The sequence below is a fragment of the Camelus bactrianus genome, chromosome 15, assembly GCF_048773025.1.
Source record: "Camelus bactrianus isolate YW-2024 breed Bactrian camel chromosome 15, ASM4877302v1, whole genome shotgun sequence".
Classification (NCBI taxonomy): domain Eukaryota; kingdom Metazoa; phylum Chordata; class Mammalia; order Artiodactyla; family Camelidae; genus Camelus; species Camelus bactrianus.
This window is the reverse complement of record NC_133553.1, coordinates 15,133,405-15,161,309: the sequence shown is the minus strand read 5'-3', so window position 1 is coordinate 15,161,309 and position 27,905 is coordinate 15,133,405. Positions and strand designations below refer to the sequence as shown.

General features: G+C 50.8%; 2 protein-coding genes, 3 long non-coding RNA genes and 1 other non-coding gene across 8 annotated transcripts; 3 read left to right on the top strand and 3 right to left on the bottom strand.

Moving 5' to 3' along the window:
• Positions 1-204: 204 nt before the first annotated feature.
• RPS7 (ribosomal protein S7) lies at positions 205-4,947 on the bottom strand. Its single transcript, XM_074341611.1, has 7 exons — positions 4,879-4,947; positions 4,570-4,653; positions 4,335-4,406; positions 4,025-4,168; positions 3,344-3,408; positions 888-1,038; positions 205-316 (listed from the first exon to the last, which is right to left on the bottom strand). Exons 2-7 carry the CDS (start codon positions 4,642-4,644, stop codon positions 239-241), a joined length of 585 nt encoding a protein of 194 aa, XP_074197712.1. The 5' UTR covers positions 4,645-4,653; positions 4,879-4,947; the 3' UTR covers positions 205-238.
• Positions 4,948-5,013: 66 nt separating this feature from the next.
• Positions 5,014-7,758, top strand: LOC141573448 (uncharacterized). The gene is made up of 2 exons (XR_012499163.1): positions 5,014-6,484; positions 6,995-7,758. It is a non-coding gene; the product is annotated as an uncharacterized LOC141573448 (long non-coding RNA).
• Positions 7,116-7,222, top strand: LOC123617405 (U6 spliceosomal RNA). Its single transcript, XR_006725530.1, has one exon. It is a non-coding gene; the product is annotated as a U6 spliceosomal RNA (small nuclear RNA).
• Positions 7,759-10,159: 2,401 nt separating the features above from the next.
• On the bottom strand, positions 10,160-10,705 carry LOC141573449 (uncharacterized). Its single transcript, XR_012499164.1, has 2 exons — positions 10,569-10,705; positions 10,160-10,267 (listed from the first exon to the last, which is right to left on the bottom strand). It is a non-coding gene; the product is annotated as an uncharacterized LOC141573449 (long non-coding RNA).
• A 209-nt stretch (positions 10,706-10,914) lies between these two features.
• LOC105070519 (uncharacterized) lies at positions 10,915-14,442 on the bottom strand. 3 transcript variants are annotated; one of them, XR_012499162.1, is made up of 4 exons: positions 14,306-14,442; positions 13,505-13,652; positions 11,303-11,520; positions 10,915-11,140 (listed from the first exon to the last, which is right to left on the bottom strand). It is a non-coding gene; the product is annotated as an uncharacterized LOC105070519 (long non-coding RNA). The 3 variants fall into 3 exon arrangements; XR_012499161.1 differs by having other exon boundaries at positions 11,384-11,520; XR_012499160.1 differs by lacking the exon at positions 10,915-11,140 and having other exon boundaries at positions 11,276-11,520.
• An 86-nt stretch (positions 14,443-14,528) lies between these two features.
• On the top strand, positions 14,529-23,856 carry RNASEH1 (ribonuclease H1). The gene is made up of 8 exons (XM_074341612.1): positions 14,529-14,743; positions 15,630-15,745; positions 18,207-18,368; positions 20,030-20,129; positions 20,916-20,970; positions 21,319-21,403; positions 21,903-22,027; positions 22,945-23,856. The coding sequence occupies exons 1-8, from the start codon at positions 14,613-14,615 to the stop codon at positions 23,029-23,031; spliced, it is 861 nt and encodes a 286-aa protein (XP_074197713.1). The 5' UTR covers positions 14,529-14,612; the 3' UTR covers positions 23,032-23,856.
• The last annotated feature ends 4,049 nt before the right edge of the window (positions 23,857-27,905 follow it).

Genomic DNA, 27,905 nt, shown 5'->3' with positions numbered 1-27,905 from the left:
TGAAAATTTCTGGCCACTTCTTTAAAAATGAGTATCTGTTGTTTAAGAGATGAAATTCAAAGCAACGAAGTTCACTTTACAGACGAGAACCTCACAGACTGCAGGCACCCGCGTCCTGTCCCCCAGCCTGCGCAGGAAGCCGCCAGTAACACAGACGACTGTGTACCTACGACTGACATTTTGAAAAACATACCTAAAACAGAGCATTGTGAATACTATTTTATTCAGTCATTTTTGTTTACAACTGAAACTCTGGAAATTCAAAATTAACATCCTTGCCCGTGAGCTTCTTATAGACACCAGAAAATGTTTCAACCTACGAGAAAAGAAAGAATTCATCACAAAACTTTTAAATACACATTTGTCTTAAAGCCTAAGGATTCCGTGAAGCTGCGCCCTGTGGTTTTTCTCCTCAGCAATAGGCACTGAGGAGAGCTTCGTGGACATGCCCCCTGCACTCCCAAGTGGATACAGGCTCACCTCCTGTCGTGGGACACGGCTCTGCACCTGAGGGCCGCACTCCTCCGGGCCCCCAGGGCTGCCCACATTGGCTCTGCTTTAGCAGGAGTGCAGCAAAGCGACACTTCCCTCCTGACTCTAACACCAGCCCCACCACACGCAGACACTGCCCCACTACCCAGTCACTCCATGGAATGACATGACTTCCATTTCTCCTAATAACCTAAAAGGTAGTGAATTCCAATTTTTAAAACATCTCCCAATTTAAAACCTGACACATAATCCAAAGGGAAGTGGGTACAGATGAAAGAAGCCGGCCACGCGTTCACCAAGACCGGTTCTGGCACCACCCGGACACGGGTTCGGCTGCCCCCTCCGCTCCCCCGAGCCCGGGCCTGGACCCCTCCGCGGCAGGGCGGGCCGGGTACCTTGTGCTCCACGTTGTTCTGCTGTGCTTTGTCCAAGTGCACCTTTATGAGCCGGCTGCCGTCCAGCTTCACGCGGATCCTCTTGCCCACTATTTCACTCGGGAAGACCAGGTCCTCCAGGATGGCGTCGTGCACGGCCGTCAGCGTGCGGCTAAGGGAACACGGTGACACAGGTCAGAAACCTAGCAGGGTCTGACCTCTTGTGAGCCCCCAGGGCACCTCATGGAGCCAAAGGTAAATGGCCAATCCCAGGTTCCTGAGACCAAACTCACACCAGTTTTCAAATAAACTACTTGAATTTGATGTATCACACCCGGGCCACGGCCAAACCAGCCAGGCTGACAAACACCCTGTTACTTTGTTTCAGGAGCCCAGTGCGCTTTACAGGTGATGCTTCGTCAACTGCACACACACCAGCTGTTATGAGTGATCATCCCCAGGGAGCGCGTATCATGTCTGTAGGTTTACCTTCACTTGTAAGAGCCCTCCCCTGAATCACTGCAGTGACCGCTCTGCTCCTCTTGCTCACCTGCCAAGCACCTCCCTCCAATGCTGTCAGGTAACTACTGACGTCACAGCACACCCGACCTACCGGGACCCTGTGAGGGCTCTCCCTGGCCTCGAAGGTGCGCAGGAACTCCTCCTCGTTTCCTCACGATCAAACAAAGTGATGTTCCATCCCACAGACTCCAGCGCAGGGACAGCGGCCCCCGTCACACACACCACGACGGGGCCGTGCTCCTCTGAGCAGCGCTTCATGCTCACAACCCCTCTGGCTGCCTGACAACAGCTCAGCGATTCCCGAGTTTTAGGGCCCTGGCTCTGTACTACGGGACGTCAGGAATGAGCGAAAGGAGAGCGTTCTCACCATCAACATTTACACAGCTACTTCCTATCAGGGAATCTGTCCAGGTCTTCACCCCTCAGTAGATCAGACACTAGGTCCCACTCATTCCTACTTCCTGTCGGCAGCTCCCACACACACAACAGGGGCTCTCAAATGACCGCAAAGGTCTCACTGCTCCACGGGGACAGCAGCTCCAGGGACACCCACTTCCCAAAGCCTTCACCACCTCAGAAAGCAAATGAGGCAGACGGCCCACGGGTCAATCACTGCTGACCACTGACCAAGCCCGACCTCCTGCAGTACTGGGAAGGCACACACGTGGGAACTTGTTCGCTTCTTCCTTCAAAACGTAAACCAGAATGGAACCCAAGCTAGTCTTGGGAGTCAGACTCCAACCCTGTCTAAAATCTTAAGGGGGAGCAGTGGCAGTGCAACCTTAATAATCACACACCACAGCGAAAAACTGAAACACTGTTACAGAGCAGAAGTCAAGGAAAATGAGTCTCAGCATGTAATCTGTGCAGAAGAGAACTACTGAAGGACAATGAATCAGAAGGCAGGAAATCAGACTGGAAAGGGGGGATCACTCTTGCCTCCCAACCAGATCCCAGTGCAGGGGAACGAGGCCTCCAGTGCCCAGACCAGGTCGCCAGGAACCGGAGAGGCCACCCCCGAGAAGCGCGCAGGCACAGGTTCGGGATAGAGGAGAATTCACGGTGTAGATCTGGGAGTGCCTTCGTTTGGTGCAAAGCCAAGGGTCTGCTTTGTACTAACACAGGTTGTCAGCACTGAGGTCACAAAACCACTTTTTAAGTGTCATGATTAACAAAACACTCTTGAATATCCCCTATATTTAGTTTCTTGCCAATTATCCAAAATGGCCGAAAAAAAAAAATCCTAAATTCTTATGCTATTCCAGCTGCCCTTAGAACAAGCTCAGAGTCTGACCGCATCATCCAACCTCCAGTAAACCTGGCACCTGCCTCCCTGTCCCCCCCCCCCCCACGATGTGGTTCAGCAACATCTTCCCACAACACTCATTACTTCCTGTTTTCCAGAAATTTTGGAAACAAGATTGAGTTGTGAAACCAGACTTCAAAGAAACACCAGAAAGCCCAGATAAAAGAGCTAACTTCCAAAAGCTGAGTTCATGCAAGGTAACCCGCAAGTCACAAGACACCTTCCGCCACCATCCGCCCCTGCAGTGGCACTGTCACCCTGAGACAGCAACAGGGAAATCTACACTTTTCAGCCTTAATTCACAGCAAAACTAAAAAGTGCAGACAACACACGCCAGGCCACCTCCACATCTGGAGTCACTGTTCCTGCCCTTTCCCCAAACAACTGGAGGAAAGTCTCATCTTTTCTGACAGCAGTAACCTACCACCACCTGTGTGGGTGCGCGTGCTTCTTACCTCCAGAGTTAACTTTAAAACATCTCACGTTATCACAGAAGAAACCAAAAGTTACTCGCTAAAAATTCCCATGTGAATTGCTTTCCCAAAATATCAGTATTTAACTTCAGACACCTACTGCAACTCTTACTATAAACCCATGCAAATCAACAGATGCTAACGGTACACACGTTCTCGATGCCGATAAAACTCACCTCCTGGGACGCTTTTGCTTATTTTTGGTTCGGCTTTTTCGAGTTGGCTTAGGCAGGATTCTCCTCTGTAAGATAAAAAATTACCATGCAACCCAATTAAAAAAAAGAGGAAGACCTTAAGTTGGCAGACTAGGAACTGTCAAACTCCTTTAAAAGCTGAAAGACTTAGCAGCTGGGTAAATTCAAAGTTCATTAAAGCCAAACCACCCAGACCAAACAAGTTACTGAGAAATCCTCGGAAGTACGTCTTGGTTCCTCAGTAATTCACTCAGAATCCACGGCTTGCATTACAACGAACTGGAAAAAACCCGCTCTTTCACGACTGACTGACCTCCCAGGTATCACACACGTTCCATCTGGCCGCACCCACTGCAGGTACTACCGCGGAACACCATCCCTTCGACTCCTCATCAGCCGGACACTTAATTCCCACACGTCTGCTTGCACGACGGCCACGGAACTTTACGAAACCTGACCATTTCCCCCTTTTCCTACAAACTATTCCTTAGCGTCTCCTCCTCCTGAAACCGGCACCTGACCCAGCGGGGCAGTGCGCCCCCTCCTCCACCCGCCGAGAGCCCCCTGCCACCCAGAGCGGTCTCCCCGCGCGCGGGGAAGGGTCGTTCTCACCGCTCAGTCCCAACTCACGCGCTTTCAACGGAGCCCACAAGGCAGAGATACCTGAGCGATGAACACGACGTGCTTCCCGCTGAACTTCTTCTCCAACTCGCGCACCAGCCGGACCTGGATTTTCTGGAAGGATTTCAGTTGAGGGACCGGGACGAAGATTATGATAGCTTTCCGACCACCGCCAACTTCAATTTCCTGCGGAAAAGCGAGACCCACGCTCATCCTGGTCCACAGCGCTCCTCCTCCCGGCACGTGCGGCAGTGAGCGGCAGTGAGCCGCCGCTCCGCGCGGACACACGCGGGGGCCGGGGGCGCCGGGGAGCGCGCGGAGACAGGCCCCCCCTCCACGGGGGCCGGCTCACCTTGGCCGCCGTGATGTTCAGCTCCCGCAGCTGCGCCTTGAGGTCCGAGTTCATCTCCAGCTCCAGGAGGGCCTGCGGGAGGAGGCGGCGGCGGGTCAGCGCCGGCCGGGCCCGGCTCCCGAACCCGACCCGGACGCGGACCCGGAACCGGACCAGGATCTGGACCCCGGGCACCCCCACCCCCACCCCAGGACACGCGGAGGGACACGCCACCCGGCCGGCCTGCTCTCCTCACCTGGGAGATGCCGGACTCGAATTCGTCTGGCTTCTCGCCATTGGGCTTCACGATCTTCGCGCTGGAGCTGAACATGGCCTCGACCTGGAAGCACAGACGCCGCAGGCTGAGCGGCGCGACCCGGGCCCGCGGCCCCCGCCCACCCACCCGCCCTCCCGCCAGCGCAGCCCGGCCCGGCCCCGGCCCAGCCCTCCCCGCACAAGCCATCGGGGGCCGCTGGCCAGGTAATCGGGCGCATCCCCCATCGCGGACCCCAGACGGGCGGCCCTCACAGCCGGCAGACGGACACGGTAACGGCGGGAAACAAACCTTTGCGGGGCAGGCAGCACTGGCTGCCTCGGCCGACACTTGTGAAAAGGCCGAGGTCTCGCGAGAGCTCGTTAAATCCCGGCGGCAGAGGGGAAGAGGCGGGAATAGCGCAAGAGAAACCGGAAGAACCTCTGAGAAACGGTGGAAGCCTAGAGAGTCCCAGGAAGAGGCTCCGGGGGGCCGGTCCGTCGGTAACGCTGTCCCGTCCTGGGAGCTTCGTCTTCTGTGCCGTTGGCAGGAGTTCCTGTCAGGGCTCCTGGAGCTCCCGCAGGAGCCTGGTGGCCGGGCCGGGTTGTGGGCGGGAGACCTGGGCCCAAGAAAAGCAGTATGAGGCCCCCGGAAGATAGGACGTTTAAGAAAGTCTGACTTAACACGAGCAAGCTCACGCCCCCGCTGAAGCCGAGAAAAGGGATCAGGGACTCGGATTCCAGTTCAGCCTGTGGAGACCCAGCTGAGACAGATGGTCGTGAACGCTCGTCGGAAACCGAGTGCTTGACGAGCAGTGTGGCTTTCAGGCCCCGTAGCTCCCTTATCCATCGCTCGGTGCGGCCCACGACTCTGTGACGTCCGCCGACGCCTGTCGTGGGGCTCAGGCGCGGCCCCCAGAGGAGCCGCCCAAGTGGTGGGGACCCCGGCGCCCTCGCAGGGCTCGCGACCCCTCGGGAGGCCCGGAGAGGCGGGAACCGAGCTGGACGCTGGGCTTGGTGGAGGTGTGGTGAAAAGTTGGGGTGGGGGGACCAAGAATTCAACCAAGAAGCAGCTCCTGGGAAAGTGCGCGCCAGTCGGCTGACACTTGGAACGCGTGTAACAGGACTCCTGGCCTGGAGAGGAGCCGGGAGTATGGCTCAGACAACTCGCGTTGTGTGCCAGCGCTGCACCGGGTGCGAGTTACAAGTGAAGCCCTCTGGGTCCTTGCCCTCCGTGACGAACAATATGACTAAATGTTTAACGGCGAATTGTAGTAACACATAGCAGCAAAATGAGTAAGGGGCAAGGAGGATTCATGCTCTGAGAAGTCAGGGGATTCCTTGGAAGAGATGTGATTAACCTGAGATGTGGAAGAGTCATAGGCACTGATCACCAGGGAGAAGGGCTTCTCAGGCACAGGAAGCAACTCGTGCTGAGGCTTCAAGTTCCTCCTGTGTCAGATTTAACAGTGGTTATGGACATGAGCCAGGCACCTTGAAAAATGCTTAAATCGTTACCTAGGTGATCGCCAAGATTTCCAACCACCTTTACTAAGTTAAGATTGTGTTCATCTTAGATATTTAAAGCTGTATTTCCTTTTCTAATGATTTTTTTTTAAGGCAACTGACTCCTTGGAAAATTGAGTCAACTTGGAACTTACTCAAGAAAGAAAACGTAGCTGCGTGTATAAGCATCTCGGGGCAGTCGCTCTGAAGCCCGGATGGACCAGTTCCATTTCCTTACTCCACCTGCCTTTTCAGCGTGGCATCCGTGTCCGCCAGTCCGCTGAAGAGGCGGAACTCCAGAAGTCCACTCAGTGAAGTTCTTTGTGGCTTCCCGAGCTTTGTGGAAAGGTCTGGGGAGAAGGGACTTCCTCACCTTGTTCCCCATCTCAGGGGCAGAGCATTGTCTTTCATCAGTAAGTGTGATGGTAGCATCAGGGTTTTGTAGATGTTCTTTATCAAGTTGAGGAAGTTTCCCTCTATCCCTGTTTTCCTGAGAGTTTTTACCATAAATGGGATTATGTCAAGTGCAGTTTTTGCATCTGTTACTATAATCCTGTGAGTTTTTCTTGGCATGCCAATATAGTGGTCTGCATTCATTGATTGGCAAAGGACAATAGTTTTGCCCAAAAATCCTCTCTAACTTATGGGACAAACTCAGGTTTTACATATATATTTCTATGTTGTATCCTTATTTTTGTTACAGAAGACATAAAGGTAGAACTCCAAATTCTAAGACTTTGGATAAACATACATTCCTTTAATGCTAATCAAATTGAAACTGCCTAAAGTCACTTAGGAACGTTATAAAATATAATCAGAGTATTTAAAAATAAATAGAATTATTTTTTTAAATGATTGGGAAATGTGTCAGATATTATACTGTTAAACCATCTCCAGAATTTCTAATGGAGAATTTTCCACAGGTTTATATTATTTTTGGCTGTCTGAATCCTGCTAGAACCATTTCATGAAAGACAACAATATTTATACGTAAGTTATAACACAATGTAATTGCAGTACATTGGAATTTCAATCCCATGTTTTGTGCTCGCTTCAGCAGCACATATACTAAAACTGGAGTGATACAGAGAAGATTAGCGTGGCCTCTGCCCAAGGGTGACATGCAAATTCGTGAGGTGTTCCATATTATTTCTTAAATCCCATGTTTCACATCACAATTATACAAATCTTCAACTGTTTAACGAAGAAATCAAAAGGCTTCCCTGAAGTCAAACATGTCATGTACCAAATTCCCATCTACTCATTCTTCATTTGTCATATGGACAAGAAATTCGCCTACCCTATCAGAACAGAGGATGTCAAGGCTGTCAAGCCATCTGCCTCTGCAGCCACCCACAGTGGTGTCCCTGAGAGGACGCAGGATGGAGAAAACAGGATACTGGCCCTAGATAGTTAAGATGCCCATCACAGGAAAGATTTCATTAAGCCCAGGTTCTTGATTCCCATTAATAGAAAAGCACTAAATTCATTAATTTGAGATATCTGGTTTTCTTTAACAGTAATCTTCTGATGTTCTGACTACCTGATTTTTTTTGGCAAGAACTCCTGTATGTCCTGGCTCCTTCCTTACCTCTTCAGAACAGTCTCTCAGAGCGATCTGGGAGCCTGTCTTTCAGGGTTAAGTCCTCAGTATGTCCACCAAATAAAACATAAGTCTCAACTTTTAGGTTGGGCATTTTTTTTTCAATCAATCACTAAAACACAAAATTACATTCTTTAAATTTATGATAAAGTGATGAAGTTTCCAATTACCTGACCTGAAACAAATGGACTGCCAGATATTTCTCCAGCAAAGATGGGTTTATTTGGGATCAACAAAGAATCGCAGTTTGAGGTCTGCAACCCTGGCGAGCCACATGTGAGTCCCCACACGACAAGAGAGGGAGAATGCTTTCATAGAGGGGAGAGGAAGGAGGAAGGGTTCGAGTAAACAGAGCTCATGGCTTTGCACTGGTTGAGTCTCTCCCAGGAACCAGGAGGAGGCCTTCTTCTCCCTGCTGCACTCTGCTCTTGTCCCAGGCTGTGAGATCCCCCCTTCTGGTCCCCCTGCTCTGTTTAACTGACGTTTCTGTTCATTAATTGTTTACATGTCTCCCTTTTGACCGTGAACTTCCTTTGGAAGCATCACTGGCCAAGGCTCAGGTTTTCTCGTTTCAGCAGCTTCCTGTCCTTCAGTGTCAGGAAGGTCCTTTCCTGGGTGCGCTGTCTCACCTCTTTTAAAGTGCTGTTGATAGATATGCACTTATGCCACTTTGTTGTTTTCTTGCTTTTGTAGTTATTCCTAGTTCTTTTTTTCCCTTTTGCCTCTTCCCCTGAGGCCCTGGACAAACCTCCACCCTTGGTCCCTAGTGGGTGTTACAGAGGCTAGTACAAGAGAGTGGGGTCTTGAGCTTTGTAATCTACTTTGGGCTTTATGCCTTGAAGGACTTCTTACTTAGAGGGTATTGATTGATTCTGGGAAGAGGTTTTTGAGGCATCTATTTGAATTTTGATGGCAGGTGTGCTGTGAATTTTGCCAGCATCAGTTGGAGATTTTGCCCGTAAGAAGGGTGGTAACTAGTTCAACAGGGACACATGATCCTAGATTTTCTAGAAACAGCTCTAGAATCATCAGAGATGAAACAAGTAAAAGATGTTGAGGGGTCAGTTAATTCACCTGGCTGGTTACTTTGATAACTTAATGTCAAATCCTAGAATTATTTCCATCTTTGGGAGATGTAAGTTCTGGCATGATACTTCTCTCAGAAGTCTCTCCCAATAAATGGGTGGAGTTGGAGGAACGAAGTTGACAGGATGTGTGTCTCTCAAAGGGTCTAAACAAAAGGGGATAGGTCCAGAGACAGGAACCTCTTGAGGTTCATTAGAGACCCCCCCACCCCACCCCCACACAACTACCCGAACTGCTTCAGCACTCCTAGGAAGGGGCTGTTTATAGTAGTGAGGCTGAGCCCTGAGAGTGTGGGTCTGGTGTCCCTGGCGACTGGAAGAGACTCATCCTCCATCTGGAGCAGGGTTTCTCCAAGCTGCTCAAGAGGGAGGACTGGGAAGAGCCCCACGGTTCCTTGAAGCTCCACCAATGAGAACTGGGAGGATGTCAGAACGACTGGGGGCAGGTGAAGTGCTTGAATGTGTAACCGTTTCCTTCCGAATGATCTGGATCTTTGCAATAACAGCAGGAACGAGGAGGACTCATTTTGTTTAGGAGCCTCCACTTGCTGAGGTTGAAGGTTAAGGACACTGGCGGGCTTCCCTGGAGGTGACTCATCTCCAAGGTGCCAGAGAGCTGGTGTGCTGCATTAGCTAAATCTGAGTGGACATAGTTCCCCTTTCCATCCTGGTGCTTTTTACTAGGAGAGAAAGGTGCCACCGCAGCCCACTGATAAACACAGATAAAAGCTATCTGAGTGGGAATCGATATCTGAAGACCAGAATTTTTTGAAGAAACAATCTGAAGTTGATCCTAATAGTCATGAACAAATTGATCAGATTTTTGTGTGCAAGTCTGATTCTTGTTCCAATCAACAGACTTTGGAAAAGCCCCAGGAACCCGAGCCTGATCTTATAACAGGTTAGTGGGTTGGTCTAATTCTAGAGACCTTCTGGGATTTCCCATTTCGTGTTTCATCCAGTGCTGGGCCTGGCCTTCGCCGACGAGCATATGAACTAGCTGATGTGAGTCAGAGAAACCATGTTGATAAATTTGAATGACTGCATGAAACTCCTCAGCAAATCTGTGAAGGTCTTCAGTTACTTTGGGAAAATCTTTGACTGTGGCTCAAAGTCCAGCCAGGCCAGTGGGTGAGAGGGCTTGGACGTCAAAGTCACTCTTATCCCTCCAAATCACAGCGCCTAGTGTGACTAGTAAAGTGACGGAAGGAGACTTACCGACGAGTCCTTGGGTGTAAAATGAATTTACGGACCTGTCCATGCGGTCAAGAACGAATGGGCTGACTTTAACAGAAGGTTTTTTTCTCTCCCCTCCACTTACAGCCGGCAGGGTTTCTATCATTATTATCTATCAGCCGGCGTCAGAAGCGTGGGGGTGAAATAAATGCGCAAGCCTGTAATGAATGTGAAAATCTCATCATTTAGTTCAAGCAAGGTCACTGGCTACTTCTGGACGGTTTCAATTTCACTCTTCCTACATGACAATACGGCCTTTGGACATCAATGACCTGTCAGGTAGATGGAAGGTAACTGCTTAGATATTAACATTTAAAGTTATAGAGATATTTACACTGTTGATTTTTACTATAAACTGATAATTTGCTCGTCAATATATTCCGTCGAAAGTGACACCATCCCTCCCAGTTAATCTGCACGCACAGGACGAGGAGACCTGGGGTGGCACTGAGGACACACTGGGTCAGACCGCGCTAGGGAAGCACACACAGCCTCAGCTGACATTCACGGCCACCGTGCACAGCATCAATTCCTCCATTTTTCAAAGCTCACAACAGACTTGAAGCCACTCACCAGGTGTCTACAGCTAGAAACGGTGGCTCTGGAACATGAAGTGAACAGATGTGAGCTTCCCAGGTTAGGGGTAGGAGAGCAGGGCAGGACTGGATGCAGGAGGACCCAGCGCCCCAGGAGCTGGACCACACCACGCCTGAAGCAAGATCTCTGCTTCTGATCCAAATGAACATACAGCTGAGTGCACATGTGCTGGAACCAACTGTAAAACCGGGAGGTCTTGGAATTAACATCCATGTGAAATACAATGTTTGTTTTAAAGTGTTCCTAAAACAATAACGCAGCCAGTTATTTTACCAGCAAAATGGGTTTATTTGGGAATAGTAAAGAACTGTGACTCAGGACATGCAATTGATGGGGAACTACAGGCAAGTCCAGGGAATGAAAGAGAGGAACCTTCTTTTATAGAGGAGAGTGGGAACTGGGAGGGACTGCTCTACACTAGGAGCCCACTGGAGGAGATGGAGGGGGTTGAAGTGCACTGACTTCACTGGCTGGGCTGCAGCCCGGCAAGGAGCAATCAGTAACCTGCTTCCTCCTGGAGACGCAGGACAAGTCTCTTCCTGTTGGGTCTGCAATTGTTTTAAGTGAGGTTTCTGTTTATTAATGTTCACAAAAGATTAGTAGTGAAAATAGGAAACTACAGCATTTTTAGATGAACAAGAGGTTTTTTTTTCCTGGAAAGAGTATTTATCACTGACAGTGTCTAGCAATTTTTGGTTGGGTTTTATTACCATTTCTAAATCCTCTACAGGACAGGTGCCCAGGTGCGGACTGCAGCAGCGTGAGGCTCCCACCACGCAGACGTGTCTCACCTGCAGACGGGATGGTGCTAGTGGCACATCATGGGATCGGTTCCAGCTGTGTGTGTACCGTACTCAGCACAGGCTTCCTGGATGTCAGTTCTGATGGTGCAAAAAGTGATTCTGTGGCATCTGGACACCGCTGGGTGCTAGGAAACAAATACGTCATTTCTGAAGCAAGAGACGACTTCAGAGCAGTATCCATCCAAAACAGCACATTTTGGGAAATCCTAGCATGTTTGACAGAAATATGATATAGACTGGCAGGAACTTTTTTCAAAAAATATAATTTGTAGGAAAACTTAAGTTGGAGTTACAAGCACAGGTACTATTTGAATGTATTATTTTACACGTGTTCCTATATTGATTTATAATTTTTTGCTAGGTCAGCGGTTCTTAGGCTTTTTGGCCTCGGGACTCTGCACTTTTAAAAATGATTGAAGATCTTGAATAATTTTTATGTATTTGAGTTATGTCTCTTGCTGTTTACCATATAAAAAATAAAGCAGAAAATTAAAAAAATATACCTAGTAATTCATTAAAATGATAAACCCGTTTCAAGATATGTAAGTAATATATTTTTATTAAAAATAACTATTCTCCCCCCAAAAAAGTGATGAGTAGCATTTTCACATCAAATCTTCAAAATCCAGTGTAATTGGATTAGTCGTGTTTCACATGCTCTGTAGCCACACGTGGCCAGGTCTAGCTGAGCATCTGATGTATTGCTGGCTCTCAGTAATCTATGGAATTTTTGAGTGGACCCCGAGAAACAGCAGATGGTTCTGTTGTCCCTAATGGACAGATCACAATAGACAAGGGCACAGCTATTTCTACTTGAGGATGTTATACACCAGGCAGTAAGCCACCCACTGTGCTTAATTTATTATTTCATCTAATATCTCAATCTAAGAAAAGACTTTCTGTGGCAGGAATTTTCATTCCTATTTTTCAGCTGATGTAATCCAAACAGCTAAGGATCTATCTGAGGGCACACATCCCCTCTGGTAGGTATCTTCTGACTCTGGCCCAGTGCTCAGTACCTTATTGAGAATGGGCCAGTTTTTGCCCAGGGAAGGTAAAGTCACACACTTTAAGCCTGAGATTAAGATAGAAGAGATTTTCAAATATGTAATCAATGAAATGCCAGAAGAAACAGTTTTGTAACTGTAGAAAGCCACATGGATGATTTTCTGAACATGCTCAGAGGATTCCAACCTGTAAGTTGGTAGGGACTGTGAGTTCTCTGTGCTAAAGGACCACAGCCAGGCAATTTACATGGAAAAGCAAGTCCTAAGTAGGTCTGAGCTCAGGATCAGGCTAGCGGGAAGAGGCAGCCGTGAGGCAGCACTTTCCCACGGGCCCAGCCTCTCTCCTGCCCAAGGGAACACTGCGGTCGGCAGCTGCGCCTACCCTGTACCACTGTCTTCGGTTCACACCTGGCTGGATCTCCCACCTGGCTGGTGTCCCAGTTCTTCCAGAGCTTTGAAGTGAAGACTTCTGCTTTTGGCCCACTACCCTGATCAACTCCCACTTCAGCTCCCTAATTTGAAATCAGTTCTTCCAGGAACCACCTGTGTTCATAACTCAACCAGTACCACCGGGAGGACGTGGGCTAGTGATGCTGCTAAGGAAAGCAAGTGTAGAAAGAGAATTTCCAAGGCCTGGCCGGCACCACCTGGAGGCCACAGGACCTCCGAAGGCCATGTGACGGGGGAGTGAATGACCGTAAAAAGAGGGGCTGCAGTCACCCTTAGAGTGGTCACCAGCACATCTCTAGCTTTCACTATACACCTACAGGAGAAGAGAGGCAACCATCAATTATTAATTGATTTATAAAGACTACTTTTTTTCTTACAAAGCTACCTTGAAGTGCAATCAGGAATGAGGAATGGACAGCAGCCAATTTAAATTAGGAAAGTTGAGATTTTAAAAATTGATGTTCGAGTCCACAGGCAGGGCACCCTGACCACACCTTTGCTGTCCCTTCTTGCTGGAACATCCCACTTCCTTCTCTCTGCCTAACTCACCTGCATGAACTCTCCTTTTAACCTTCAAAACCTTCCCCAGGCACTAGTGTGTTCCCTGGCCCTCCAGGCTCCAGTCTCCCTATCCACTGCCTCGCACACACACCTCAAGCAGCTTGTTTTTCGTTGTCCTCCATTGGTTCACATGTCCATTTCAAGGATCCCTTGGTTTTCAGACTGTCTCACTCAATTTTGCATCCCCAGAGCCTGAGTAGCACACAGTAGGTGTTTGATGACGTTTGTTGAACTGAAGACTTAAAGGAAATTAAGAAAGATAGTTTAAAATTAATTTGAAAAGCAAGGCTTGTCATTGGAGAGGACTCTTAAAAGCAGCTGATTTGCTAACAAAGCAAAAGTCAAATATTGGGCAGAATTCTAAGGAATTACCTCTCCAATTAAATTTTCTCCTTGTGTCCCAGTGCGTTAAGTACCGGACAGCCCGCAGGCTACACACCCACGCGGGCGGAGTGGAGAAAAGGGCCCCCCGGCTGAGCGGAGCACCGAGGCAACGGCGACGCAGCGGTCGCACCCCTCCCCTTCCCTCCGGCGGGAGCAGAGCACAGGTGGCCAGGTGGCCAGGTGGCCCTTCCTCCCTCTCTTTCGCTGGTGACCCCAGCGTCCTTCCCGCCACCAAAGCAGTGAGTAAGCCTCCCCAGCTGCGTGGCTGGCAGTCCTGAGTGCACCCGCACCGCGGGGGCGCCCCAGAACCGCGGCGGCGCCCCAGAACCGCGGCGGCCGGCTTCTGGGCCGGGGATACCCCCACCAGCCCGCAGAGACCTCAGACGCTCAACCGAGCGAGGGCCGATCCCCCGAGCGGCTTTTGGGGGCGGGGCGGGGACAGGGCGGGGCCCCAGGCCCACCCAGCCCGCCCCGCCCCGGCCATCACTGGGTACTGCCCAGACCCCACCTCGCGCCCCTCGCCCGCCTCCGGCCTCCTTGGGCCCCGCCTCTGGCCTCCTTGGGTCCCGCCTCTGGCTTCCTTGGGTCCCGCCTCTGGCTTCCTTGGGTCCCGCCCGCTCCAGTCCCGCCAGCCCAGTGCCCACCTTCTCATTGAGGGACCGGAAGTTAATGACCGAGAAAGTCTCGCGGCTCTAGGCCCCGCCCCAGGCCCCGCCCCATGCGTCATCTTCCTGCGCCGCCGCCGGAAGTTTGGCTTGTGTGATGGCGGCGCGCGGCCGGTACCCGAGATGCTCGCCTGCGGCCGGGGGTGAGCGATGACCAGGCTACTGGAGGTGGCGCACAGAGTCGTTTTGGCCGCCGTGCGCTGCAGCGGCCGCGGCTGCCACGGGCTCGCCATGTTCTATGCCGTGAGGAGAGGCCGCAAGGCCGGGGTCTTCCTGAGCTGGTGAGTGAGCCGCGCCTCCCCGAAGGGGGTTGGGGGCGGCCGTGGGCGGCTTTCGCTGCGAGGAGGCGGCTGTCACACCCGCAGCGCGCGGCCCTCGGCCTGGGGCAGGGCGCGCGGGAGCCCCCGGCGTCTGCCCTCAGGTGCCGGCCGGAGGCCTTCACTCCGCCCCGTTTTTGTTTTTGTTGGGAGTATCAGAAACGCCCCTTGTTGTCGGGGGGTGGCCGGAGGCCTCTACTTAACCCTTCTTCCCCTCTGTTGTAATGGAAGAACTTCCAAACGGTTACACGTAGTGGAACTCAATGCCTGATCTGATCTTCCCTCCGTGTTTAAAAAGCGAAATTGTTGTGAGCTAATATTTGTGTCCCTGTAACAACCCTTCGAGGTAGGTGGGGTTATTCTCATTTTCGGGTGTAATTACCGGGAGCAGGAAGGTCACAGGGCTAATAAGTGACAGGTGTAAGATTCGAACCCAGGTGTTTTCATTCACGAACAGGACTCTTCCCGCCTTACAGTATCAAGGTTTATCGTCAGCACATGTGCGTGTATGTGAATGCACTTGTTTCTCCTGCGGCTGTGTTGCTGAGGAAGAGGCAGCTCAGAAGTGGACCTTTCTCTTGCAATGAAATGATTAAACCCCGAAATTGTAGTGTGCTTTTTAGTTTGAGGAAAGCCTTACGGTGCTGGTGTACCGTCTGGCTGGCACATAGCGAGACAAGAGTGAAGGGTTGGACAGGCAAGATAAAACTGCAGAGTAAGGCATGACGTGTTGCCCACAAGGAGCCGAGAGCCCCAGCTTTCTTCACTATATGCCCAACCTAAGAAAACCCCTTAAGAAACAGGATAAGTAACAGAGGGAGGAAGGGAGTAACATTTCGCTTTGTTCCAGGAACGAATGCAGAGCACAGGTGGACAGGTTTCCTGCGGCCAGATTTAAGAAATTCGCCACAGAAGAGGAAGCCTGGGCCTTTGTCAGAGACTCTGCGAGCCCGGATGGCTCAGAAGGTAGTCACGTCATTGTGACATTTTAACCTGTTCAGAGCCTTTCATACCCCAGGTATCACGTGGTCTCTGTAGCTACCCTCTGTGCAGACGGAGAAGGTATTCTGACTGTTCCCACTTTACATACTAGGGAACAGGCTGAAAGCCTAGTGTTTCCTGCTAGTAACAGTGTCAGAGACGGGCCGGGACTCAGGTCTCGTCTTCCTTTCAGTGTTCACACTGCACTTAATTCCATCTGTTAAAAACACTTATTCTTGTTACTGGATTAAATGGGCTCTAGTTCTAAAATGATGAATGTGGTTCTTTTCACACCGTGCTCCTGTGTGGTGTTTCCTTTTTACTTGGGACAGAGTCACACAATTGGAATTTCCTCTATTTTCACACGTTACAGAGTAAGTGTAGTTCACCGAAGTTTAAAGCCTGACATGACGGACATTAGGTAAGCAGAACTGAGGGCGACTGCTTAGAGCATGAAAGTCTACAAATATATTAGAGCCTGCCTTCATTACATTCACTCACAAACTTTTACTACAGTGGGTTAAGACTGACCAGAGGGCATTTTAAATCAGCTTTTTTAAAACAGTCTCTCGAGCCCGCCAAGATGCTCGGGCATTGAGCACTGCTCCTCTGGGGTGTCATAACAATTCTGGACGAAGTAGACTTCGGAGGTGGCGGGGAGGGCAGATCACACTAGGAATCCATCCTGAAAAACACGTTTCTGAAGCAGGGAGACCCTCACTCACTGTGCAGTGCTTCATCCTCCGTCTTCTTAAAGGGGGCTGTGATGTCACAGGTAAATTTTCTGCTTGGACGAGAAACCAGCTTGGGTTAGAAAGCAAGTTTGGACGTATGGCTCTTCCTTAGTTAGGTTCTCAGTACTTCCTTTTCACAGGTTTTCCTTTTAACCAGTTAGTAATTTATTCATACCTCAGTTCTTCCAGGGTATTTGCTTATTAACTACTCTCAATCCTAAGGCAGGGGAGTTCTTTATATCTGTGAATCCATCTTTCTTCAGAGCTGACAGAGACCTTCCCACCGGTGACTTACATGATGTATATAGGCTGAGACTTAACATTGCTCCTGTTTGAGAACCATCCCAAAGCGGCTGTGTTAGCCCCTTTCCCAGTTTTTCTCTTAATCTTACATTTATCCTTATTGGGGGATTACTGAGCTATTTGCTAGTTATTGTGGTTTATATAAGCTGGTTTAGGGTTAATTTACTCAAAGAAAAACCAAAGTTTTGTGAAGGAAAAATTGTGAAAACCGTAGTCTCCTTTTTCTTCAAAGTCTTACCTGTTCTTCAACAATGTCCAGTTCAATTTAACACTCTTATAGCAAATAAAACATTTATGTTAATATTAAAGTTCTACAAAATCATCCTTTGACATGCGCCTGTGCATTTGGGTTCGCTTCTGCAGCATACCCGGTGGAGTGTTCCCAAGGTCAGTGTGAGGAAACACAGCTACGGCCAAGCGGAAGTACCAGCCGTTGCTCTGTGGGTGGTGCCCTCACTCCAGCCTTGCTGGGTGACCTGACATTCCCAGGAGTGTGGGGTGAGGAGCCATGCCAGGCGGGGGTTGCAGCTTGTGCCAGTCTAGCAGGTGCTCAGTAAACGCCAGAGCCCCGTCTCCGTCCTCAGTTTGGGGCTTTAGAGCAAAAGCGATTCTGCAGTGTTGCGCTGAGGCTGTCGTCTTGGGGCACGGTTGCTGCTCCTCCTGTGTCCGTGTGTCCACGTGTCTGCCCCATAAAGTGACAGCACAGGAGAGGCTGTCTTGGATCACCCGGTGCAGGGCCGCCTTTCACAGCGGCTGGCAGGGGCTGAGTCAGTTGGCTGAACTCACAGCAGGTAAAAGGCAGAGCTCAGACAGAGGCTCTGCTTTGACTCCCGGCCTGACCGGTCTGTGTCAGCTGCAGTAATAATAGGAACGAGGGAATGAGAGTCTGCTGCCCCAGGTAACCTGCGGGGGATCAGCCCCCGTGGGGGTTAACCGCAAATGCACCCTGGCTGGGCTGCTGGAGAAAAGCTTCCAACCCAGCTCTTCCTGCAGGGCCCGGCCCTGATGCCTTTTGGTTTCCATTTCCCTTTCTCAGTGTGTCCCGTTATCTGTTCTCAACTTAGATGCAAAATTTTGGTCCTTGTTTTTTCTGGGGAAAGAGCCCCTCAGATTTTCAAACTGTCTGTGATCCTTGAAGAGTTCAGCACCCATGGTGTCTCTACTGTCTCCATTGAAACCAGAGTTCTTTTCCAGCATAAGCTTTGCTCTGGTCTTCACACGGTCCTCATCCATCTTTTCCCAGACGTCGGTGTCTGCGACGGTGGGGACTGTCTGAGTCCTTCCCTCTTTGGAGAGCCTCCTGTAGAGGATGTTTAGGCCTGACTTAGCGAATTGCTGGCTTCTCAGTTACTCTGTTGCGTTCATGGTTTCTGGCTTTTGAGTAGACCCTCTCTTTCACTCTCTTTCAGGGCAGAATAAACACGTTCAGGAATCTCAAGTGAAAGCAGACAAGCGACTCCGTGAGCCCTGGGATGAAGGTGAAGGTGAAAACACAGAGCCATGTGCAAAGCACGTGAAACAGGATGTGGAGCCGCTGCCTTCAGGTCACAGAGACACGTTTTCTTATATGGGTATGTTGTTTCCTTGGATTTTTAAAATTTTTAATATGATCTTACAAATATATTTTTACGTGTAAAAGCTTTTCTCACATTTTTAAGGAGGGGAACTTGCGGTGAAGTTTAACATTCTTACCTTGAAGGGTTATTTAAAAATCTGTGAGGTCACTGTCTTATGATTAATCAAATGGTACAGAATTAACGTCTTGGACATTCATAGAACTGTCATATAGGCTACAAATGAAAACCACTGTAATCTTTGTAAATAGCATTATTTCCTGTGCACAGAGGATTTCAGGTTACTGAGAAAATGCAAAAACGTCGGCTCTTCAAATAAGAAAGGCCCTGGACAGAGCTCCTTTGTCTCACTGGTCAGCAGCAGGCCTTAGCCTGTGACGTGCAGCCTTTGCAGAGCAGAAGCTGCGCTGCCTTGTCCCCAAAGCACGATGGGCGTGAAGTCTCTGCCTCTAACTCCCGGAGTTAGTCGTTTATATTTAGTGACTTAAGTACAGATGTCTTCGTTTTGTTTTTTACGTGTGTGCATAGAAAGTAGGAGTAGGTGGCATTTTTTATATAAGCTGCTACGTTACGAGGGTCCAAGTTTTCCCCGAAAGAAGCCATTTTATAGGGCAAATAACCAGACAGCTGTATCAGAACTTTAATTCGATTTTGCAGTTATGTGAAAAGCAAAACCGAGTGCCCTTGGTCTGATTATTTACCAATAGTAATTAAGGCAAACACTTGTGGGTGCCTGGGAGAGGAGCCCTCTCCAGGGGACCTGGAGTGTCAGAAGCACAGTGGCGCCTAACACAGGGCCGAGCATGTGCTGCTGCTGGGACGGAGTCGGGGACGGGGAAGGCCGTCGTGTTGACAGCATGGCATTCAGTTGAGGGAGGTTTCCTGGCCGGCACCCTGTTCTCATGGCCGCCAGCCCTGCTCTGGGCAGGAACCGCTCCTCCATCCTCTGACACCTCGCCGCCTCTCCCGTGCCTCTGCCTGTTCAGTCTGCCCTCCTCTGACACACACCTCACGGAGCACGGCCTCTGTGTGCGCCACCCCTCTGCCCTTGGACACCTGGCGACCCACGCCCACCCACACCCCCCTGTGGAGAGCGCTTTGCTGGTCAGCGGGGTCCGGTGGCCTGGTGTCCCCCCTCCCCCACCTCGCTCTCTGCAGCGCTGGTGCGCCAGTGAGGCTCTGTGTTTGGGGGGGAGCAGACGGGACCACAGTTCACGAGTGGCAGAAGGACCAAGAGAAAAAGTTAGGCTGACGTCTGCCAGAGGACGTGACCTTCTAGCAGGCTGGTCCTCATCAAGGCACTGTTTGTCTGTAGGGACAGCTCCGGAGTGACCGTGGCCTGCCCTCCCCGTGAGGAGAGGGGACAGCGGTGGTGTTCGCTGACCTCTGGAGCAGGGGATGTAAACAGCAGTGGGTTCCAGGCTTACAGAGTGATTGCCTTCACCTGTGACTTAACACAGACCTGAAATGGCAGTGGATTCCAAGCAAGAAGTGTCTGTTCCCATGTGAGGAACTGGTAACGTTTCCCTACACAGAGAACTGCCACAGTGCTGGGAACGCCCTCTGAGTTTAAGATGCCAGTTCAACCTTCGTAGATGGTGTAGGTGAATTGCAGCCCTCAGTGACGCTGACCCGCCCCCTCTGTTTCCCGCTCACAGGGGACTACGTTGTCGTCTACACTGACGGTTGCTGCTCTAGCAATGGGCGGAGGAGGGCTCGAGCAGGGATCGGTGTTTACTGGGGGCCAGGCCATCCTTTGTAAGTAAACCAAAAAGGCTGCGTTTTTTAAACTTCAAATGGAAAGGTATCATGTTGCAGAACTTGCAGAGGGTTAGGCGGGATCCGCTTATCGTTTGATTACTTGGTAGCAGTGACAGGTGGCAGGAGAGTGGTCCTGGCAAGGACGCACAAGGGGCAGGTCCCCAGACCCGGAGCCCCTCGCACGCCCACACCTCTTGAAGATGAGTGAGCTTAGAGGTGACCCTGGTCTTTGAAAACTTACAGAGGCAAAAGGTTATGCAAAGTGAGGCTATGGATACACCTGGTCCTGGGTGTGGAAGAGCTCCGGCAGTAACTGACAGCCCCCAGTTCCGTGTGGGAGCGGGATCTGACCCCCAGGGGGAGGCGCCCAGGCAGCCCCCGCGTGACGCCAGCACTCAGCACTGACACTGCTGTGTGTTTCTCTTGAGCCTCTGTGTCTGTGAAGTCCTTCCGCCTTCCTTGGGTGTCTCATTTAGCTTCGAAGCTGTGAAGGGTGATGAGCGTGTGTGGCGTGAGTGTCCACAGGTTTAGTGCGTTTCAGGTCCAGAAATTAAACTTAGCTTTTGCCTTCTGGTCCAGAGTTCTTCTGTGAGACCACACTACAGCACTCGTCAACAAAATGTTAGTTTTGCTGGTTTGATTTTTAAAGGCTGTGTTTTTGTATGATGTTCTCGTAATTCAAGTAAAAATATATACAAGCCTATTATCCTTTAAGAAGCTTAAGGAATTATTTTGAGAATCAGCTTTATAATTTTCTTTTCTTTTCTACTGTTTTGAAACCAGAAATGTAGGAATTAGACTTCCTGGGCGACAAACAAATCAAAGAGCCGAAATTCATGTAAGTCATCAGATGTGTTTTTCCACTTAAGGCGTCAGGTTTTCATTCTTTACCGTTGACTAGAACGCATCGATGGACTTCCTGTTCTCTATGTGTAAGGTCCTCAAGTCCAGAAGAAACTTCGTTTGGGGCCAGTAACCATTGTGAAAATAGGAATATTCTAGAAAAATTGTAAAACCTGTTTCACATAGACAGCTGAACGGGAGACTTGTACGTGGAGTCTTACTTCAATATTATCATTACGGTTAGCACAGAAAAAGGAATTTAAATTTTAAAGTCTGGAGTAATTTTGAACGTCAGTCAGGTGTAAAGGTTTCTATAGCGTGACCGTCGATCTGTTTCTTCCAGGCAGCCTGCAAAGCCATCCAGCAGGCAAAGGCTCAGAGCATCAGCAAGCTGGTCCTCTACACGGACAGCATGTTCACCATCAATGGTGAGCGCCCGCGTTTTGCCGCTTCTAGTGTTTTTCCAGTAGATACGAGGGAACAGGTGTTTTCCTACCCGAGAGCAGGGCCCAGATGGTGACGGGGGTGATGCTGGCTCGTCTGGTGTAAAGAAAGTGTGAGGACTCGGCTCCCAGTTCCCCTGCAGTACCGGCCAGGGGGCATGTCTTTGCTGGGTGCCGAATACATGGCGGTAAGGTCGACATGGCCCTGCTCTTGTTGCCCTTCAAATGTAAACATGTGTAACTTAAGCTGCAGGCCCCTCTGGGAAGTGCTGCGTGTGGGACCAGGGGGCGCGGGTGGGGAGCTGGGGCGGCAGAGGCGGTGTCTTCGCGGAGAACAGCAGGTTGAGCCCAGGTGAGAGTAAAGGGAGTGCAAAGCCCAGAAAGCTGTTTGGGACGCGAGTGGGCCAGTGGCCAGGCGGAGTCTTGGGGGGAGAGGCGGCCAGAGCGCTCCAGGTCAGTGACCGTGCACGTGCGCTTCTCCCAGGAATCACCAGCTGGGTTCCAGGCTGGAAGAGGAACGGGTGGAGGACGAGCACCGGGAAGGAGGTGATCAACAAGGAGGACTTCGTGGAGCTGGACAGACTGGCCCAGGACATGGACATTCGCTGGGTGAGTGTTTCCCGAAGTGGTCACGCCTTGTGGCCGTCACGACCTAGAAGATGAAGTAACTAGAGCTCCGTGGTTCCTGGAAGTGGTGGGATGGCTGCAGTTAAAAGAGCGGTTTGTGTGGAGTGGCTGTCGGGGCGTGTGTTGGAGCACCCCGTGACGCCGCCGCTTTGTCAGGTAGTGGTGGGGTGTGCTGAGCGCTCTGCTCTGGGCCCGAGGCCGAGGGGCAGTCTGTGCTGTTCGCGTCCTCGCCAGCCGCACCTCAGCCCTCGCAGTAGTGACCTGTGACAGTCAGTCTCTGGGTTTCTTTGGAAGAAGCCAGAATGTCAGTTTAAACTCATTTATCAAGTATGTTAGAAATATAGTCATGTTATTAGACCTTAGTAACATAACTTTTTTCCCCCAAAATGGAGGTATTTTTTGTATAATAGGTAACTTTTAGTAGATGACTTTTATTAACATTACCGGGGAATACAGAGCAAGTTACACCGCAACCATTTCTCAGCCATCCCTCCCTCCCAGCCCAGGACCTCTGTAATGGGTGGGTGACCTGGCATTTACCCTTGTCTTCCAGCAGCACGAGTGTAAACGGTGTTATATCACATAAGTACATCCCTTCTCCGTAACAGCACGAACATCTGCTCTGCCCGGAGAGCTTGCCGGGCCCCACCCCTCAGTGGGGAAAAGCAGTTTAAACAGTAAAATCCAGTTTGTGGAGATGGACTTTGTCCGCATGTCCGTTGTGTGAGTGCACTGGGGCCGTGGCTCGTGCTGTTGAGGACTGTGCCGAGGAAGTGGGCCCGTGAGGGGCTTCCACGCTGCCGCCTCCGAGTGGTGGCGGGTTTTTACAGTGAGGAAGTAGTCACGTGCTGCTTGTGAACAAAATTAGCAAAAATAAGAGGAAATGTTTTGTCTAACAGATGCACGTTCCTGGCCATTCGGGGTTTATAGGCAATGAAGAGGCCGACAGGTTGGCGAGAGAAGGTGCTAAGCAGCCTGGAGACTGAACAAGGTCGTTTCATTTTCGGGAAAACTCGAGCCAGCACTGTCTTGTCTCCTTCACTTACTGGCGTGAAAAATAAAACTGCAGGATGGACTGTTGCGATCAAGTCTGAAGTCTGGTGGCCACTCCCTGAGCTGCCCCACTGGAGCGGGGACTCCTGGTCTCCGTGGGTCCGTCCGCTCAGCCGCCGCCCTCAGATGGCCCGCACGTGGCCACGGGCTCCGCGGGCTCCGCGGGGCTCTTCCCCACAGGTGCCAGCTCCGCGAGGCCTCGTCCCTCGCGGCCGCGCGCACGCCAGCCCCGGTAGCTGCCGGCCCTCAAGGTGGGCTGTGTGCGCAGCGCGGAACCTCCAGGGTGCGCCCATCACTCCCAAAGCTTTTTCATGCTGCTTTGAAATCCCCCCGACCCCCGTCCCCAGACGGCCTCTGGTCTGCTTTCTGTCACTAGACTAACTTGCATTTTCTAGGATTTAAACAGTCCCGCAGCACGGACCCCGGGTCCGCCTCAGTCACTCGGGACGCCGTGCTGGCTCTGGCCCGTGCTGTGTGCGCGGTAGTCACTCCTGTCGCTCGCCGAGCGGCGTTCCGTCGTGTAGGCAGGCCGGCTTGTGTGGCCGTTCCCTGCTCGTGGACGTTTAGATGGTTTGCAGTTCTGGCTGCCGTACGCAAGCTGCTGTGAGCGTTTGTGTCCTGGTCTCTGTGGACGTTGGCTTTTATTTCCCTTGGGTGAACGCCGGGGAGTGGACTGGCTGGGTCGTGCGGCAGGCCTTACGTTGACGTGAGTAATCATGTGCAAAGAAGAGCTTTCATTAAAATATGCCTCAAATTTAGGATTCTTTGGTGATTTTGGGGAGCCACCAGTGGAAGGAAGGGCCTTGGACAGATACAAATATGATCGAGGGAGCAGGAAAAAGGGCTAGTGAGTCACTTCCCCCCGTTTTACAAAGCTCTGATCTTTAAACCCAGAGGTGCACAAGAACTCAGTGTGTGTTAAGGCCACTGAGCCACCGATGGGACAGAGGCCTTTTCACCTGAGACTCAAATCCATTAACCATAAAAGACAAAGACTAATTTAGTTAAGGCAGCTTTAATTAAAGTTATGAATTAAAAAAAAGACTTTAAAAAGCCACGAGCATAGACAAACAAGGAAAAGAATCTGGAACTCGTATCCCAAGGGCTAGTTTCTGTGGCACACGCAGAACTCCCGGAAGCTGAGGAGACGACTAGCAGAAGACTGGGTCAGCCATAGATCACTCACGGAGCTCGTGGCCCTCGGGCAACGAGAACGTTCGCTTGGGAGAGATGCAGGTTGAAGCTACACTGAGACATTTTTTCTTATTAATATGGTGACATTAGGTTTATTAGCAGAGATCCATCAGTCCCAGAGGGTGTGGCAAACAACAGACTTCTGTGCTGTTTGTGTTGAGCATAGAATGGTGCCACTCGGAGCAGTTGTGGCCTGTCTGTCAAACTGTAAATGCGTCTACTGTTGGTCCACCAGCTGCCCCTTTTTGGAATCTGTCCTGAAGATATATCTGCACACGGACAGATAAAAGACAGTTTGTGGTGTCAGAGAACTGGAAATGACACTGGGGACAGGCTAGGTGGCCATGGGAGAGCCATGGTAGCGTCAGCTGCAGCCTTGAGATGGGGGCAGAGCCCCCCAGCCCTGGCGTAGGGGTGGGGAGAGGACAGCGTGGTCAGGGCTGCCGTGGGCTGCGTCTGTCAGGGGAGGATGCGGACAGGAAGCATGGCAGGCCCGGCGTATCGCCAGGACCCAGTGAGATGGTCGCGGGGGGTGGGGATCCAGGCCAGGACGGGGTGAGATGGTCGGGGTTGGGGGTGGATCTCTGTGTGTCACCTTGACTTGAGCCATGTTGCAATACTCGTAATGCCATGTTCAAAAATCTTAGGTAAAATAATTTCAAGGTTTTTTTTCTTAAGTGAACAGTTTTTTGAGGCATAGTTGAGTCACAACATTGTATAAGTTGCAGGTGCACGACACGGTGACTCACAGGTTTAGAAGGTCGTGCTCCATTTGCAGTTACTACAAACACTGGCCATGCTCCCTGTGCTGTGCAGCGTGTCCTTGCGGCTCACTCATTTTACACACAGTGGTTCATACGTTTTAACCCCCCATCCTACCCCTCCGCCCTTCCCTCCCCACTGGTGCCACCAGTTTGTTCTCTGTGTCTGTGAGTCTGCTGCTTTTTTCTTACATTCACTGGTTTGTTGTAGTTTTTAGACTCCGTGTAGAAGTGACATCATACAGCATTTGTCTTTCTCGGTCTGACTTACCTCACTTAGCATTAACACCCTCCAAGTCCATCCATGCTGCTGCAGGTGGCAGTTTCATTCTTTTTTATGGCTGAGTGATACTCCATTGTGTGCATGTGTGTATCTGTGCACACCGCATTTTCCTCATCCAGTCCCCTGTTGATGGGGTGATGGACATTTAGGTTCCTTCCATGTCTTCGCTCTTGTGAGCAGTGCTGCTGTGAACACTGGGGCACACAGGAGTTCGGAGGCCCGTTTCCACAGAGAGCAGGTAAGGGGAACGGGTGTGCCGACCTGCCCCACCCCCCCGGTGGGAGCCCCGGGGTGCTTGCTCAGCTGAGGGTATTGAATCGCACCCTCTGTGCTCTGAGTGCACATCCGCTGTGGTCAGACACGGGCTTCTCCAGCAGCACGAGGTCCTCTGTCCCCAGGATTCGTGTGACAAGCAGAGTGCCCCTTGCAGGTATGTGACACGCTTTGTCCTAACACTTTAAAACCCAGAGGCCTATGTACCTGGGTTGTAGCTGTTACAGCTGACGATGTTAATGTCCCCGAATTCCTGTGCTGAAGCCCTAAGCCCCAGGGTGGCTGTGTTTGGAGATGGGAGTGTTTCTCCTGCTAAGAGTACTGGTTTTTTGTTTTGTTCTTGTGTGTTTATTAAAGTCTGATGGGCAAGTCCTGTGTTGAGATTGTTGAGTAGCAAAAGGATGAAATGGAAAAAGAGAAATTGGATTCAAAACAAAGAACAGAACGGTGGTCTGGTTCCTCTGCGTCACACCCTGGAGAAGCAGCCTTCTGTATGATGTTTTTAAAAGACTCTGGAAATCTTGGCTCTTTCGGTCACAGCCCCTTGGCCACCCCGTGATCGTGGCTCAGTGTGACGTGTCTTCATGAGGCTTTGCCCTCGGAAGGGCCTGTGCTCAGGGCTCGCCAGCAGTGGTGACTTTGCTGGGCCTCCCCGGGACGATGAGATCACGTCGTGAATGAGGTCACGAATTAGCTGGAGGCTGGGAGCGCGATAGTGTCCTCTTCCTTCTTCACCAGCCCCACCTTGGCATCTGTTCCCGAACCCACGCGGACTAGGGGTTTCTGCAGAGACGGGCCCAGCAGCTGCAATGTAATCAGCCCCGAGACCTGCCGGGGTGTCCTTGAGACCACAGGGATCCCCAGAGGGGCATCGCTGGGCCAGGTGTACGACGTGTGTCCGTGTGTCTGTGTTGCTTTTCAGGGAAGTTACGCGAGTTTACGTTCCTCCAGAACAGTGTTTGCAGGGAGCATCCTCTCTCGTGTTTGTTAAATGTCCCCTCCCCTCCCCTGGAAGTGCTACTCTCCCGCCCTGCCGGACTCCCCGCTCTCACGCACTACAGGAGAGGCTTCTGGTGGGGCTGGAAACCCTGTTTACTGTCGGCCATTTTCAGAGAAGGTGGCATCACACTGATCATTCAGGCTTCGTCAGGATGTTTCAGAAAGGAGCAGACGCGCCGCAGCGGGGTGCTGGCTGACAGTGCTGTGTTCTGACCTGAGTGTGCTAAGATGGCAGGTCTCAGGCATGCCGTCCCTCCCACACACACACTAAAAAACGTAATTGAGATGAAGGATGTGTTAGTTAACTGTGGTAGTCATTTTACAACATATACATACATCAAATCGCAGTGGCCCCAAAGTAGAAACCCATGCGTATAGTCAAGCGATCTTTGACAAAGGAGCAAAGACAACACAGTGAGAGCAGAGTGTCTTCAACAGATGGTGCTGAACACCTGGACCCAGACCTACACCCTGCACAAACGTGAACTCAAAACCGATTGCGGACATAAACGTAAGATGCAAAACTATAAAACTCCCAGAAGATAACAGGAGAAAACCGAGATGACCTCAGGGGTGGTGATGGCTTTTTAGACAGAATACCGGAGGCACGACCTATGAAAGAGTTAACTGATAAACAGGCTTCATTAAGATTTGATTAAAACTACAAAAGACAGAATGAGAAGATAAGCCACAGACCAGGAGAAAATACATGCAAAAAAAAAAAAAAAAAACCACATGATAAAGGACTATTAACCAAAACAGAGAAAGAACTCGTAAGACTCCACGATTAGAAAACACACAACACGATTAAAAATTGGCCAGGCATTCACAAACACCCCTCCAGAGAGGATGCGCGGGTGGCAGGTAAGCACGTGAGAAGGTGCGCCGTGTCGTGTGTCGTCAGGGAAATGCAGGTTCTCACAGAAGTAGGCGCATTCTTACCACACGGTCCGGCAGTTGTGTTCCCTGGTGTTGACCCAAGGGAGGTGGGAGCCTGTGTCCACACAGAAAGCTGCACATGGACATTTATGGTCGCTTTATTTATAATTGGTAACCCTTGGGAGGACCAAGGTGTCCTTCAGTAGGTGAATGAATAGACGAACTGGTACATCATACAATATAAATATTACTTGACACTAAATAAAGAAATGACCTGTCAAGTCATGAAGACAGTGGAGCCCAACATGCATAGGACTGAGTGAAAGGAGCCAGTCTGGAAGGGCTCCGTGCTGTGTGACTCCCACTCTGTGACATTCTGCAAAAGCGAAATGACAGAGACGGCAAAGGATCGTTGGTT